General features: G+C 41.5%; 2 protein-coding genes across 10 annotated transcripts in view; both read right to left on the bottom strand.

Moving 5' to 3' along the window:
• Positions 1 to 257: 257 nt before the first annotated feature.
• On the bottom strand, positions 258 to 9,962 carry ift74 (intraflagellar transport 74). Of its 2 annotated transcripts, XM_087788782.1 has the most exons (21): positions 9,853 to 9,962; positions 9,310 to 9,445; positions 8,801 to 8,933; positions 8,542 to 8,590; positions 8,315 to 8,413; positions 8,175 to 8,235; positions 7,859 to 7,918; positions 7,547 to 7,608; positions 5,003 to 5,141; positions 4,865 to 4,927; positions 4,654 to 4,797; positions 4,014 to 4,054; positions 3,618 to 3,697; positions 3,473 to 3,526; positions 2,586 to 2,683; positions 2,390 to 2,516; positions 2,153 to 2,316; positions 1,292 to 1,417; positions 1,171 to 1,231; positions 979 to 1,096; positions 258 to 804 (listed from the first exon to the last, which is right to left on the bottom strand). In XM_087788782.1, the coding sequence occupies exons 2-20, from the start codon at positions 9,436 to 9,438 to the stop codon at positions 981 to 983; spliced, it is 1,806 nt and encodes a 601-aa protein (XP_087644908.1). In that variant the 5' UTR covers positions 9,439 to 9,445; positions 9,853 to 9,962; the 3' UTR covers positions 258 to 804; positions 979 to 980. The 2 variants fall into 2 exon arrangements, with proteins under 2 accessions (XP_087644908.1, XP_087644907.1); XM_087788781.1 differs by lacking the exon at positions 258 to 804 and having other exon boundaries at positions 893 to 1,096.
• Positions 9,963 to 10,402: 440 nt separating this feature from the next.
• The window catches only part of LOC148081743 (uncharacterized), a 63,407-nt gene continuing 58,755 nt past the window's right edge, over positions 10,403 to 15,054 (bottom strand). For all 8 annotated transcript variants that reach the window (XM_087788768.1, XM_087788772.1, XM_087788771.1 and 5 more), the window contains 2 exons: positions 14,491 to 14,677; positions 10,403 to 12,938 (listed from right to left, as the gene is read on the bottom strand). In XM_087788768.1, the coding sequence (XP_087644894.1) occupies positions 12,934 to 12,938; positions 14,491 to 14,677 (192 nt within the window). In that variant the 3' untranslated portion in view covers positions 10,403 to 12,933. The remainder of the gene's footprint in view (positions 12,939 to 14,490; positions 14,678 to 15,054) is intronic.

Raw genomic sequence — 15,054 nt, 5'->3', positions numbered from 1 at the left:
TCAACCAAAAAACAACTTTAATTGCATGTTTTTATTTCACTTGGACTTTCTCCTCCATCTTAAGACGGACCATGTTTGAAGTATTATTGGAAAAAGGTTCAGGCTGGTCTTGAACCAGGGATGTTGAGGTGGGAGTCCCAGTCTCAACCTGGTTCTATCTCTAGACCCTTTCAACTACGTAAACCTAAAAACTCAACTTGTTACTGGGACCACGACTCTTTCACTCACTTTATGTGTGTCTAGTTGCTCTCTTGTATTTCAGTGTCTGTTTCTGGTTGGATGGGTCTTTTATCAGCAATGTGTTGAAATCTTTTTACTTCATACTTCCGTGTAACTTCAGAACATTTAGGGCAGGAATCCAGGTCAATCGGAACAACTTTCTTTTGTTTCTTTGAGCACCTGGTCATGTTGAAACCACCTTGTACAGTTGCTGAAGAAGCAGTCCAGGAATGTTTGTTGCAAGAAAGACACATTTTCTTTCCTTTTAAATGGAACATAAGTGATTAAAAACAACAATACGAAATAAGTTTTACGGCCACATATATCGGCACAGTGGGTATCGCCTCACAACAAGAAGGTTGCTGGTTCACTTCCAAGACGGAAGGAGGGCAACTTGTGACCTTTCTGTGTGGAGTGTGTACGTTCTTGTGTTGCGTGGGTTTACTCCGGGCACTCCAGTTTCCTCCCACAGTCCCAAAAATTACAGAGTTTGATTAAGAACTAGTGGAAATTGTCTGTAATTATGAGTCTGTGGCGTCCTTTCCAGGGTGTCCCCCGCCTCTCGCCCAAAGAACCTGGGAGAGGCTACAAAATTAAAGATTAAACAGAGACTAAATGACATAGAAAATGAATTAATATTTCTCAAACTTATGGTTACAAAAACAAAAGCAACTCTTCATACGACTATTTTATTATACAAAAATATTATTAGACCAACACATTCTATGAGCAAGCATGTGGAGGCGAACCATGAACCACCTTCAGCTCCTGTTGCTCTGCAGAGCTTCCATCAGGCTCTTGTTGTACTCGGACACGTGCTGATGAACCTTCCTCGCCACGGACCCGAAGTCGCTCTCCTGAGATTTGGAGGCGATGACTGAGGAGGAGACGTTAAAGAAATCGTGACAAATCCACGTGGGACGGAGCTGGAGAAGAAAAAGATAAGGATACACTCCTTCATGACGAAGTTGTTCTGCTCCAGGTGCTGCCACTTCCTCTCCAGGTTGGCGAGCTGAAGGAACGATGACAGATGGATGAGCTTCATGGACGAGGGACGAGGTGGAGGACCAACCTGAGCGTGAGTCTCGTTCTCCTGCAGTCCAGTCTTCTGCTCTTCATAGCTGTGGTTCAGCTCCTCCAGCAGCTGTTTGAAGGATCCCTGGCGGAGACTCAGAGACACTCGCTCGTCCTGCAGCTTCTGCAGACACACGGGAGAAAGTTTGTAGAACTCGAGTCGTGAGGGTTTCATGAAACACTGTCGGGTTATCTCAGGGGATCCAGAGCTTGATGCATGTCTTGACTTCAGATGGTACGAGTTGATTTTTCAAAGACCACTAGATGTCACTCTCTATTCGGAACTAATTGATTAAATCAAACGGAGAGCGCCACCTACTGATCTCTGGAAATGATGACAAAAAAATGAATAAAACCTGCAAAGAATTGTGATTCCTGAGAGATTTATTTTGCAAAAGAACCCTTTTTTAAAAAAAAAAAACTTAAATTATTGATCCTTTGTCCACCAATGTCAGCAAGGAGACATCAAAATATTATTTAAATCATGCATCGGATGTTTTACGAGGTTAATGTTACAGATAAATTACACTCACACTTCACTCAACTTTGTGAGCTCTGCAGAAAAGTCAATATATATCTTTTTTTAACCAAGAAAATTGACCATTTCCTGGAAACCCAAACAATGACACTGTTCCTTTAAGTTGATGACGTCACTCAAACCCATTTTTTAGGAAGTGTGATCATCCATGTCAGTCGAAGTGAATTTATAAATGTGACAATAAATACTTAATAAAGGATTTTTTAGTTGATTTTTTTTGTTGTTCGCCAACATCAGGAAATCAACAATTGTTCCTCCTTCTCACTTCTGAGCTGCACAACAGCACAACCTAGTGGTAGAACGTATTAGTTTCCCTCTGACCTTCTTCCTCTCCTCTGCCGAGCGTCTCAGAGAGTCCAGGTCCCTGTAGGTGAGCAGCTCGGACTCCATGGTAGTGACTCGCTCCTTCAGGCCGCTCAGCTCCCCCGAGATCTTGCCCTCCAGCTGCTGCACCTTCTCCAGGTCCTGCTGCAGCCGCTGAGACTCTGAGAGGAGGAGGAGAACCAGCGAGAGTCAGCGCCATCTGAACCCCCTCTCGCTGGGACCAAGGAGACACACCGGAGCTGAGCCCGCGGGTCGTGCTCTCCGACCGGACCACCTCGGTCTCCTTGCTGACCAGAACGTCCTGCATGCTCCTCAGCTCGCTGGCCGTGATGGTGTCCACCTGACGCAGCCGCATCATGTTCTGGACACACACACACACACACAGGTTCAGGACCCCCCTCAAATCTTCGTCCCTCCTCCTCATCCTCACCCTGCTGCTGTGGTCCAGGAGCGTCACGATGTTCTCCTGAGTCTGGCTCAACTTCTGCTGCTCCTGAGCCACAAACTCCTCATGAGACCCCAAGAACCCTGGACAATAAATAATAGACTGACTGAAGAGGCACTGGCAGAGTGAATACCGCTGCCAAGGAGCTCAAGTCACTGTATGCGACACATCAGATTCATAAACCAACTTTCATGAGTAAAGAAACCGAAGACCTGGACTCGTTTCTAACCACTGGATCTGACAAAGTGTTGCCTGAGTTTAGAACATGTGGAAGATGTTTCGGACAATTTCATTTTGGATTTATTATTGTATTAACCCTTAAAAAAAACCTTCTCAAGTACTTCGTTTTCTCTTTAAATATATTAAGTATTTTGCGAAAAAAGGTAATTTTTAACTAGTTAATTTTAATAGAAAAGGTTTATAAATGTTTTATTAGAATATTTAGGTTTATTTTACATTAATCTTTTATTCTTTTCCTTTTTTACTCGCTTGACGGCCCCCGAAAAAAAATGACACACAATGTGGCCCCCGATGAAAATGTGAGTGACATTTCCTAGCATTTTGCGTTCTTGTGATGTCGCTTAGCAACCCGAAAACCTGTTTTTCAATTGATCAAATGACACATCTTTTCACCAAATACAACAGTACGCTTTGTTTTCAAGAGACGAGTTGACGAAGCTTCATGAAACAGTGTCGTCACCTTCAGGCTCAAGACTCAAAATAAACCGTATAGAGTAGAAAGTTCCATCTAGTGGGCTTTGAAATTAAAGACGTGACACCTCATCAACTCATCAACCACCTCACACACACGACCTCCTTGGCTGAGGTATTAATCAGAATGTCACCATCATCTCAATGGAAGCATCACTCACGGTCGATGTCTTCCTCTCTCCTCTTCAGCTCCCTGTACTTCTGCTGAGACTCCCCTGGTGGAGCATAGAGAAGTATAAGGAATAATTATTGCTAATAAGTGGACGTTTAAAAATAAAATAAACTTCTGGTCATAGTTCAAGTCACCGTTAGCTTGCTCCGAGTCCTGCTCCAGATGCCGGACCTGCTCCGTGGCTTGTCCGGTCCTCTCTCTGATCTCCGTCAGCCTGGATACACGACATTCAAACGATGAAAGTGCTTGAACATCACAGTGAGTCTTATTGAGCATTGATTGTTATCTGGGTTTGTGACGCTTCACGAATCTCCGTCCGTCTTTTGAGGCCACTAGGTGGCGCTATTGCTTCAACACAGCTATTCTATTGAACCTCATGTTCATGTTCCCTCACATTAATAACAACAAGCTCGAGATATCACTTTAAAATCATATAGATCTTCAAGTTATTTTTGGATCCTGATGGTAATTCAGAACACCTCCAAAGTGAACTATTCGGCTGTTGATCGAGTAACAATAATAAAACTTACTGTCTCTCCATGCTGGCGATTTCCTGGTTGTCCTCCTTCACCTGGAAATAATGAGTAATAAGTTGAATATTTCAGATCCAGATCCAGCACTGTACTATATTTTAAGTGAGTTCATAGTACTTGTGTAGACCAATAAAGTGTAAAATAAATATTTCCTTTTTTTTTCTTCAAACGAACAATCAACATGCAAATATTCACGCCACTAGATGGCAGCAGTCATTACATCATCCACAGCTCAATGAACTTCCTTCCTGCGAGATTAAGACGATGACTGAGGATGAGAGGATACCGTTGACTCCAGCAGCTTTTAAAGCTGATGTTTGGACATATTTTGGTTACGAATAAATGAAAGTTACGACTTCATCAAGAGTCATGTGGTCTGTAAATTCTGCAACATCAGAGTCAAGTACTCGACAATACTACAAATATATTCTTGATCCTACAGTATCACGATATATTGTATTGTCGCCCCTGTATCATGATACGTATGGTATCGCTTGTTGCCAATACAAACTCCTACTGTAAGCAAACATCACTGTGTTATTTTTTTCTTCAGAATTTTTTATATACATATTTATAGTCATCAATTAACTTGGGTACGTTTGCTGGCAGTCGGAGGTAGCTTCGAAAACAAGCCAACCTGTTTCAGAAGTTTCTCTCGCTCCTCCTGAGGCGTGCCGATGCTCCTCTGCTCGGCCTCCATCGCGTCCCGTTTGGACTCCAGCGCCGCCAGAGTCTGGTGGAGTCGAACCATTTCTTGCTTGATCTGAGAGTGATCCAAGTCCTGTCGGAAGCATGTGAGGGACCCGCTTTAGTATCGCCCTCAAGCCCTTTTAATATGACCAACTCACAGCTTCGTAGTCCTCCTTCTTGGTGAGCAGGACGTCCAGCTCCTCCTGCAGGACGGTCAGACTCTGGACAAACACACAAACAGGGTCAGTGTCACAACGAGTGGGACGATGCCGGTTCCAGGCCTGGACTGCACCAACCTGCAGCATCTCCTCGTTGTTGCTGGTCATGGCGAAGTACGTCTCCTGCTTGGCCGCCGGCATCGACTGCACGACCTCATCCGCGGCTCGCCTCTCCTTCTTGATCTCCTCCTCGATGGCTCGGATCGCCTCCTCCCGCCTGTGTGTCATGTGACCGACCTTAGTCATAAACTTAAACTTTTTTTTCTCATCTCAACAGTCAGAGGGTGGATTTTATGAGCGAGGGCAAAGGTCTCCTGCTCGCTGCTTCCTAGTGACATACGGAAAACTAGCCTTTCTGCTTCTGGAACAACAGGTGAGTTTCTTTTCTCTTGTGTCAACATTCCTATTCAAAATTTGGATTCTAAAATGAATTGAACATCTTCTTCTGTCTGATCCCTCGACACTGTTATATAAAATATCCTCAAAGAAGAGGAGCTTTTACATAATTTAACAAGGAGCTTACAACTCACGTCGACACATTTTCCGTTCAAAAAAGAAAGAATTTGACTTATACAAGAAAACAGGTGTTGATATTATTTCCTGACCCAAATGTTTGTGTTCCATTCTAACTCGTTTACGTTCTAGAACAGACCATGAGCAGGAAAAAGCTTGTTCTCGCACTCCTGCTTGCTCTGGCAGCGGTGAGCATAGGGAGCGTGACGGCAGCGGCGTTGGTGGTAAGAAAATCTGCTTCAGTCGTCAAACTCTCCTGCGCTCATATAACACCACAATCTTTCATCTTTATTTACCAACGACAAACTCTGCCTGATTCCTCAGGGCACCGATGATTCCTCCATGGCAGTGAAACTGGCACCACCGGCAATAACACCGGCACCACCGGCAATAGCACTGGCACCAGCCAGTGGCAGTAGCACCGTCACCAGCGACAGTAGCACCGTCACCAGCGACAATAGCACCGGCATCAGCGACAGTAGCACCGGCACCAGCGGCAGTAGCACCGGCATCAGCGACAGTAGCACCGGCATCAGCGACAGTAGCACCGGCACCAGCGGCAGTAGCACCGGCATCAGCGACAGTAGCACCGGCATCAGCGACAGTAGCACCGGCACCAGCGGCAGTAGCACCGGCATCAGCGACAGTAGCACCGGCACCAGCGACAGTAGCAGTGGCACTACCAGTAGCAGTGGCATCACCGGAAGCAGTGGCATCACCGGAAGCAGTGGCACCACCGGAAGCAGTGGCACCACCGGAAGCAGTGGCACCACCGGAAGCAGTGGCACCACCGGTAGCAGTGGCAACAGTGGCAAAGTAAGCACCACTGCAGGTGGCACCACCGGAAGCAGTGGCAAAGTAGGCACCAATACAGGTGGCACCAACAGAGCCACCACCGCAATAAATAAAGGTAAGAACCTAAATTATGTTTCCATTACACACAGATACTAATTCCTCCCTGCTTTTATTTCCAGACAAGACAACTGCGAAGGGAAATTCGTGGAAGTTCACAGTGGGCGTGGCAGTGGCCGCTCTGGTCGTCGTACTGATCATCACGTGCGCCATCAAGGGCCCGTCCTTGTACATGCTCTTCCACAACTACAGACACCGGCGGCTAATCCAAGAGGACGACACATCTGTTTATTCCAGCGACGGCCGACGCGTGGAGCAGCTAAACTTCACTTTTGAACGGATAAATAAACAGGAAGAGGAGGAAGACGACGAAGAGGAGGTGTACTATGAAGACCCGTATGTAAGGAGAGATGAAAGACTGGACGCTGAAAACCTTACGACCTTTCGTGTTGCAGACTGAAATCTTTGGGTAGCTACAGATTTCATATTATGCTTAAGGGGCGATGTTGGCGACAGTCAGGCTGACACACTGGCTGAACAAAATATTTGTTCATTGAACGATCTTCATCTGGCCCTGCTTCGACAGAAAGACTAAACAGAATGTGACATCAGTCCTTTTTTCAACTATTTAATGCTTATTTTAGCATTAGCTTCCCTGTGGTGTGAAGTGCTGGATTTAGCCCCCAGACCTAGAGTTCAACATGAAAAAACACTGAAAAACATATGTATCATTGTAATAATTGATCAGTGTGATCAAATCAGAGGTCGTTTCTTTTCGGGGTTTTTTGTCAGTCATCTCTTTTTCCTAAAAATTGAGAACTCCTTTACGAATGGACAGAGTTTATCGCAGTGGCTGTGGGCCATATCAAACCTGATGAATGACCTCTTTTACATTTCTTGCAATTAATTCACTTTTGCGCATGTTTTTAATGTTTAAAAATGATGTTTTTTCATAGTAATTGAGACTCAAATTGTCCAATCTCATACAGATATGAAATTAAACTACATATATATGGATCAAGAAGGTTACACATGACTCTTTTGAATATTTATCATTATTAATTGAAATTATATTTTTTTATACATATACCTTTCCCATATTTACTAATTTTCCTTCACCAGTATCTCTTTTAACAGGTGGCCAACAATGAGACCGATACAAATAAATAAATAGAATCATTGTGGCTAAAAAAAAAACAATTACATGAAGATTTATACATGTGATATTAAGCGTTCAAATGCCTCACGTGTACTTACTCTCGTCTTTCAGTGAAGATTCGGTCGATGCCTTCGGCCTCGCTGTCATTCTGAGCTTTTAACTGGTGATCAGGACGAAAAATGATGTTAAGAAACTTGAACGAACAAAAACACAAAAATATTTTTTATTTTGTTATAAAATGTTTGATTGAAGATACACTCGAATCAGGTAAAGTAGGTTCGGACAAACTTGCTTATCTTCCTGCTCTTTGTTGAAACTGCTCTATCATCAGATGCAATTAATTTAAAAGAATGTCGAACTGATACACAAAAAGATAACACAAAATGACTGAATAATACTCAAGTACTTACGCTGTTGTAGTCGTTGGTCATGTCATCCATATCTGTGCTTGTGTTGAGTTTGTCCACCAACTAAACAGTGACATTTATTAATGTTAGTACCTTCTTGTTAGACTTACAGTTATTTCATGAGCAGAGCGAAGATAACACCTTGATGGAGATACGTGTTGACAGATTGTAGCAACAGGTTTAAAGCTTACATTTTTAATGTAAATTGTGTTTATTCAGGTAGTTATCGAGCCTTATTATCACACGTTCAATGTCAAATAAAAACACAAAGAAGAACGTCTCTCAGCAGAAACACTACAAAGCAGAGAAAAACGTTTACCATGTTGAAGTCAGCAAGTTGACATTGCAGATCCCTGATCTCTGAAGCCAGACCTTCTGCTCTGTGAGGATCAGGACCAAACTCACATGAGCGTGAACAAGAGTAAAACATTCCTTCACATGATCTCTTGAGCGACTCACCTTCTCTCATAGGAGAGATAGACAGAGTTCTCCTGGTTGTAGTTTTCGATCTCTTTGTGCAGTTTGCTGGTTTCGATGGTCAACTCGTTTATTTTACTCCTATTGGTGAATCAGTTTCATTTTGTTTAGAGTTATAAGGATAATCGTATTTTTCCACACACACACATATAAACTCACCATGGCTCAAATTATTACAGACATTTAAAAACATCAAAACATTATGTTACCTGAGGAGACCTAAATAATAGGATTTATCCAGGATCTGCCTTTGAGGTCCTTGAATAGAAAAGAAAGATGTGAAGAGGTTTTTGGAAAATCCTTAAAAGCTACTACAAAGCAAGCGAATGCTAACATAACCATGCGAGGAAATTAAACGTCTTTTAAGAAAAGTATGTTAACGTTAATTCAAAAACATTTTTTTAACAAAGCGATTCGAGTGTAGAAAATACAAAATTTTTGACAGAACAAATATATTTTCAAACCAACCTTTCATCCCAGTTTTCATCCCACTGAGCCCCTGCTGGGTCACTGGCCTGTCCGTCACTTTGATGGTCGCCGAGAGGACACCTTGTGTGGCGGTGGTCAGACTTCCTCTCAGACCACTGGTACCTGGAACCATCTGAGCAGGAAAACAAATACAAAACATGTTATTTAATTTAGACGGATTCATGGAACTATCCTAATGTTGGACAGAATGGTATTTTCAAAGCATTGTAAAAATACAAATACAATGACAAATCGTCATCTTTAGTTGATATATTCCTGTTTATTACACAATCCTGAGACTGTAGAATATAAACAAATCTTTATTCTGTTTCCTACAAAACAACTACATACTCTTTATATGTCTTTATACATGTATTTGTCTGCATTTTCCTGCTTATAGAAAATGTATGTTTCGGTTTCTTATCTTCTTATCTCTCGTCATGACATCATCCCTGCTCGCTGCACCTTGTGTCTACATGTGTAGAGGGCTCTGGTCGACGTGGACTCACCCCGGTACCAACACGGATGGCAGTAGGAGGAGGTCTGATGGATGTAGGTGGTCTTCCACTCGGATGAAGCGCAGTACCGCTGCGACTCATGGGTCGTCCCAGACTGGAAGAAGGTCGCTGGCTCGCCATTATTTCTCTTTAAAATGACGAATTTTTGGTTAGGTTAGGTAGAACTTTATTGATCCCTCAGGAGGTCTCTCTTGTTTTTTTTCCAATTAGACACAGCAATACAGCAATTATTCATAAAAATTAAACTAAGAACAAGAACAAGAGAAATAAAGAGAAGGAACAAGATAACACAATAGATTACACAGGTATAAAGATAAAGAACATTTTTAGGACTGAACGTTCTTCAAATGAAGCCTTGCATTATTATATATAAGAAAATAACAAAACAATTCAGTCAACTTTAACACCAAAATGTTATGATGCTAACTTGTTATTGCAGAACGAAGACGAATTTGGTCACAAACGAGATGAAAAACAACAACAGCTAACGTTTTAACGTGCGATAAAACACAGCTAGAGGTGTAAGAAACAAACCTTGGTGTTTTACTGTGGCTCAGGTTGAAACTTAATGCGGGTTTAGTTCGTTATTTTGTAGAGAAGTGCACATCGTGACGTTAGCAAGATGGTGTTGATCGTTGCCACAGTAACCGCGGTCTTCTTCGTCGTCATGAGGGAGAGATTCGACTCACACCGCCATCTACCGTTGAGAGAACAGTAGCACGTTTGTATTCTAAAATTTTAATTAAAAAAAAAAATCAATACGAGATAAAAATGTTTAAAATATAAAAGTTGTTTGGATCTACATGTGTATAATTTAAAATACTAAACGAGTGTTTTTTTCGAATTAATAATCATGGTCTTGAAGTTTTTCCCAATGTTCGTCTTCTTCTCGGGCTTTACCGACTAAAAATAATATTTTTCAAAGCGTCAACTTTTTACTGCCACCTTCTGACGACTACTTGTACTACGCTGTACATTTCTACCAAACTAATATTTATAAATAAATTCATTATCGAGCAAAAACTAAAACGTTTAGACTAAATAAACATACATTTCTCAAGAACATCCGACAGACACACAGAAATACATTTTAGTTTCTTTTATTTCATGTTTAATAATCACATCACTAATTAACAAGTAATCACAATAAACACGTTTGTTCCAAACCAAAAAAAAAAAAAATTACTAAAAAAAAACAAAAACAAACACAAGGAGGTTCTGCAAATGACACATTAAGTCGACCTAACACATCCCATTTTTATTGACTTTTAAGCATGCTGTGCAGGTATTAATGAGAGACACTGCTAGTGTTACACTTGTTGCTGGTACGACTGCAAAAGAAAAAACAACAACTTTATATTCAGAGACCTCTGAGCGTTTAGTCGCGGATCAGGCGAAACCATCAGTTTCATCTTCAGCGCCTCTGCTTTCTTTCATCACATGAAGCTGCAGAGGGTTTGTTTTTTTTCCTGACATTAATATTAAGACAAGGCTCGAGTCGCCCGTGTGCATCGAAGCATGCAGATTTCACCAAGAAAAATGTCCTTAATTTGTCTTAAAATCTACGAGGAATAACTTCAACTGAGACGATTTACCGTGAAGAACTTCTTAAGCTTCATCATTCCATGTGAGGCTTCATAAAAACATTGCTTAGAAAAAAAAGGGGGGCTTCTTTATTTCTAGTTAAGTGAATTACTATGACAATCTTTCACCTCAGAGGCTTCTTTCGCAAGAAAAAAAAAGGATGTTGACAGTTACCCCGCCATGCAAAGAAGATCCTTAATAGTCGTAATAGCCATGATACAATCCTTTTTATACAATTGACTTGCCTTCTCCCGACTCATGTTTCTGCTTCACCATTTATTTTCAATTCATGTACAACATCTATTCCTCAGGGGTGCGTCTCCTACTGTGACAGCAGACTGAGCGACACAATTCATTTGTTAACTCTAAACTTCTCGCACTCCATGAGTTATGATCCGAGCTACAGAAGAAAGACAAGGCCAGGCACGAGGGAAGATATAGTTTAGTTAAAACTCAATAGAGAACTTGTTGGTAGCTGCTGTTTAAGCCAGACACACAATCCTCGACAGGCACGGACACACACAAACACACAAACACACTCTGCTGGAGAAACATCAAGACATCTTCGCAGCACTAATCCTTTTTTGGTTTGTCGCCGACTCAAAACACACGTCAATCATATGTAATTGAAGATGTTATCACGTGATCAATTTAAGGTGCTGATCATTTTTGGTTCAGCTCTTGTGTGAAGAATATATTTGGGAATATTGGTGACGATTACATTATTAAAACAGCCTTAAAATGAATCAGCTTTTATTAGAAATAAGAGCTCAGAAGATTAAAAAGTCAGATTTTTGGGACAGACTTGGACAGAGAGTTTCAGATTATTTAGATGATACATTTACACATTTAGATGAGTAGTTAATGCAATGATTTCATGAATAAAAAACAGTAAAATAGAATATTTTATGCAATATTTATCTTTTTTTTTTACAGCTTTTCCTTAGTTACAAGTTAAAATTGATGATGTTCTACAGAAGAATAATGATTTTATTTGTTACACATAAGTATGGGTTTGGTTAGATGTGCGACTGTTTACATATTCTTGGCTACTTTGATCCAAAACTAACAGTTAGCGTGAGATTATTTTTCCTCTTCCGTGTTTTTTATCTGCGAGTGCGAATCCTCAAAATGAATCCGAGAAGAAACTATTGAAGTGGTGACAAGATATGCATTTTTCAACTTTTCCTTCCGTTTGTGCTTTTCGATGGTGAAAAATCTCTGCGCTGCTAGTGTTGTGCTTCCACTGGATTAAAAACCTGTTAACTCATATTCATACGGAGAGAACCGGAGCACGTGTTAAAAGAAAAAAAAGAAAAGAAAAAAACAGCAAAAAGTTCAGTACATCAAGTTCACACACGTCGTCACGAACACAGAGAATAGAGTTACACTGCCTTTAAATGCTTCACACGGCCTACGTTGACTAATGTTATAGTTGAGGATGAGTGAACCGAGGAGGGGGGGGGGGACGTGCACGATGATTATATCACGAGAGCCAGTAGGGGGAGCTGTTTGTAAGGGACGGAGGGGGGGGGCTGGGGCTTGTTGTGTGAAAGCGGTCGAGGCAGGACTGGAGACGGTGAAGTCCATCGTCGGGCTGTCGGTTAACCAACGAGTCTTGGTCGCCCTCTTTGCAGAGGACGAACCCCTAAAATACCAGATACACATGTCGCATTTGTCTCATGAGTCACTCGAGGAGGGCGGGGCGAGAGGGGTCGGGGGGGGGAGGAGGGGGGGCAGAAGAGATGGAGATGATGGAAGAGTCACTGGTGCAGCAGAAGGAGGTCAGATGGGAAGCAGGAAGGCGACGATCTCTCCGAGAGGCTGCCGTTCCTCCGACTGGACTCACAAACGGGAGGGCGGAGTCACGTGGTGGCGGCGGTGGTGGTGCTGGGGAGGCATGTGGCGGAGGCGGGGTTGGTGGGAGTGTGGGGTGGGGGGTTGTCGTCCTTGGTGGGCGGCCAGGTGACGGTGTCGGCGCCGTGGTCCGAGCGAGAGCGAGCATTCTCGCGGAAGTTGAGCTTGAAAGACTCAATCTAAAGCAGAGAGGTAGTCAAAGACCGAGGCGGGGGGGGAGACAGAGGGGGGGAGACAGAGAGAGAGAAGCGAGGGAGGGGGTGTTAGAAGAGGGGGGGGGGGCAGAGCGACAGCAGATTAGATGCCTGCAAGATAAGAAGTTTGAAAAATGATGGTGATATGAGTGACGCCAACATGATGAGCAAACACCAGCCAGACCAAACACACACACACATGCAGAGACACACACACACACACTCGCCACGGTTGTGTGTTCACCGTAAATACAATTGTGTGACGCAACACATTTATTTGAAAATACATTAAATCCCTGGATTTGACTTAAAGACGATTCAACGCTCGAAGAGTTAAATCACATAAAACTGAAATGTCTTCTTATTATACGACGGATCATCATCTGTGATGCCTTTCCTGACCAGAAGATGGCGCTTTGATGTAAACTCCTGTACAAGAGGTGAGCGAATGTATTTTTCTAAAGGGCCAAAATATATACTAAGATATATAAGTTAAGATATATATAAATATATAATCTTGAGTTTTCGTGGGGCGAAATGAAAAGAATGAACAAAGAAAGAAAAAGAACCTCTATATGATGGGAATTTTTAAAGTAAGTTAAGTATAAATGAACAGTTTTAAGTGAACAGAAAAATAAATAACTTAACTTTTTGTTCCCCTAATGGGTTAAGTAGACAAAATAAAAGAAAGAAGAACCCTTAACATAACTTAGTTTTGGATGGATACGACTTTAGTGAATTTAATTCCTTTTTTAACATTATATTTATTTTAAACATGATAGAAAACTGTCCTTTTTCATATTAAGAATGTTTAAAGATAAATGTAAGTAAGTAAGTAATATTTATTTATATAGTGCTTTTCCAGACCAGGGTCACAAAGCGCTTAAACAATCAAAACAATACTCAAAAAAGTATATACTTTAAAGATCAAGAATAAATGTTGAATAATAAAACCACAAAAGGAAAATAAAGTCACTTAATAAGTATTTAAGTTACTTTGCCCATTTTTTTTCCCTCAAATGTATATATGATTTTTTCTTAAGGGGTTCAAAGTGATCAGGAACTCATTTGTAAAGATAAACAAAAATAATTAAAAGGCAAATTACAATGAATAATAAAATCATTTAAGAGATTATTTTTAATATCGAATGAGCATTTTGTCCAATGATTTTGTTTAAAAGATGAAAACAAATTTAAAAGATGTCACACAAGTTTTAATCGAACACACAATACACTTTTTTTTAGTGTGTTTAGTTGATGAGATTATTTTTTAACTTTGACAAGATGAAGTTATGAACAAAGATGGATGTTGACTAGTGATGGGTCGATGACGTTTCATGATCCAGTGTCCTCGTGTTGAAGGGCCACTAGATGGCACTCTCCGATCAATAATCTTAACCACAAATTGAATGAAATCTCACACTTTTTTTTGTACACTGAGAGCGCCACCTATTGAGCGAAGAAACACATGTCTCTGGAAACCGGATCGACCCATCGTGAGCTCGGTTAGTCTCGGAGCAAACACCAACAAACTTACTTGTTTCTGGGATGCATGAATCCAGAACCTGGGACTCTTTCAGCCCCTCAGAATCACAGGGTACCCCCTCCTTCAGACCATTCTCCCGAGCAGCAGAGTCCCCCGCTTGCCCCGGCTCAGAGCCAGGGGCTGGCGCACCACTAGAGGGAGCCGCCTCCCCCTGTGTCGTCTCCTGACTCCCGTCAGCCTGGAAACACATGGCAGGTGTCAGGTGGACGAAGGAGCTCGATCGAAAACCAGTGAATATTTTGCTCCAAATGTCATTTCATGTGTTCATCTGGATGGTAAGAATGGGCCCTGACTGCCGATCTGGAGCCAGGTTGGCAAAGATGGATTCAAAAATAAAAATAAAAAAAGTGATAACAATGAAAAAAATGATATATAGTCTTATCCTGTAGTGAGATTCCCTTTGTTAACAATATTTGAACATATTTTTTGGTTAATTAAGTGCTCATCAACAAAAAATACATCTAATATGGAGAACAATGTTTCAGAACCAATACTTTTCTCTTTCCAATTGAATTTTAAACTATAAAAATGACTCACTGAAACAATTGTGCTTCT

This window comes from Callionymus lyra, chromosome 4 (assembly GCF_982586985.1).
Source record: "Callionymus lyra chromosome 4, fCalLyr1.hap1.1, whole genome shotgun sequence".
NCBI classification, from domain to species: Eukaryota; Metazoa; Chordata; class Actinopteri; order Syngnathiformes; family Callionymidae; genus Callionymus; species Callionymus lyra.
Note: the sequence above shows the minus strand (reverse complement) of the source record. Positions and strands in the feature narration are given on the sequence as shown.

What these genes read in the sequence shown, in the direction of transcription:
- ift74 (XM_087788782.1), bottom strand. Translation starts at nt 9,438, where the DNA reads ATGGCGAGCCAGCGACCTTCTTCCAGTCTGGGACGACCCATGAGTCGC. An exon ending in ACAACGAGGAGATGCTGCAG is followed by an intron (nt 4,928 to 5,002) that starts GTTGGTGCAGTC and finishes GTGTTTGTCCAG; the next exon opens with AGTCTGACCGTCCTGCAGGA. An exon ending in TCCTGGACCACAGCAGCAGG is followed by an intron (nt 2,517 to 2,585) that starts GTGAGGATGAGG and finishes GTGTGTGTCCAG; the next exon opens with AACATGATGCGGCTGCGTCA.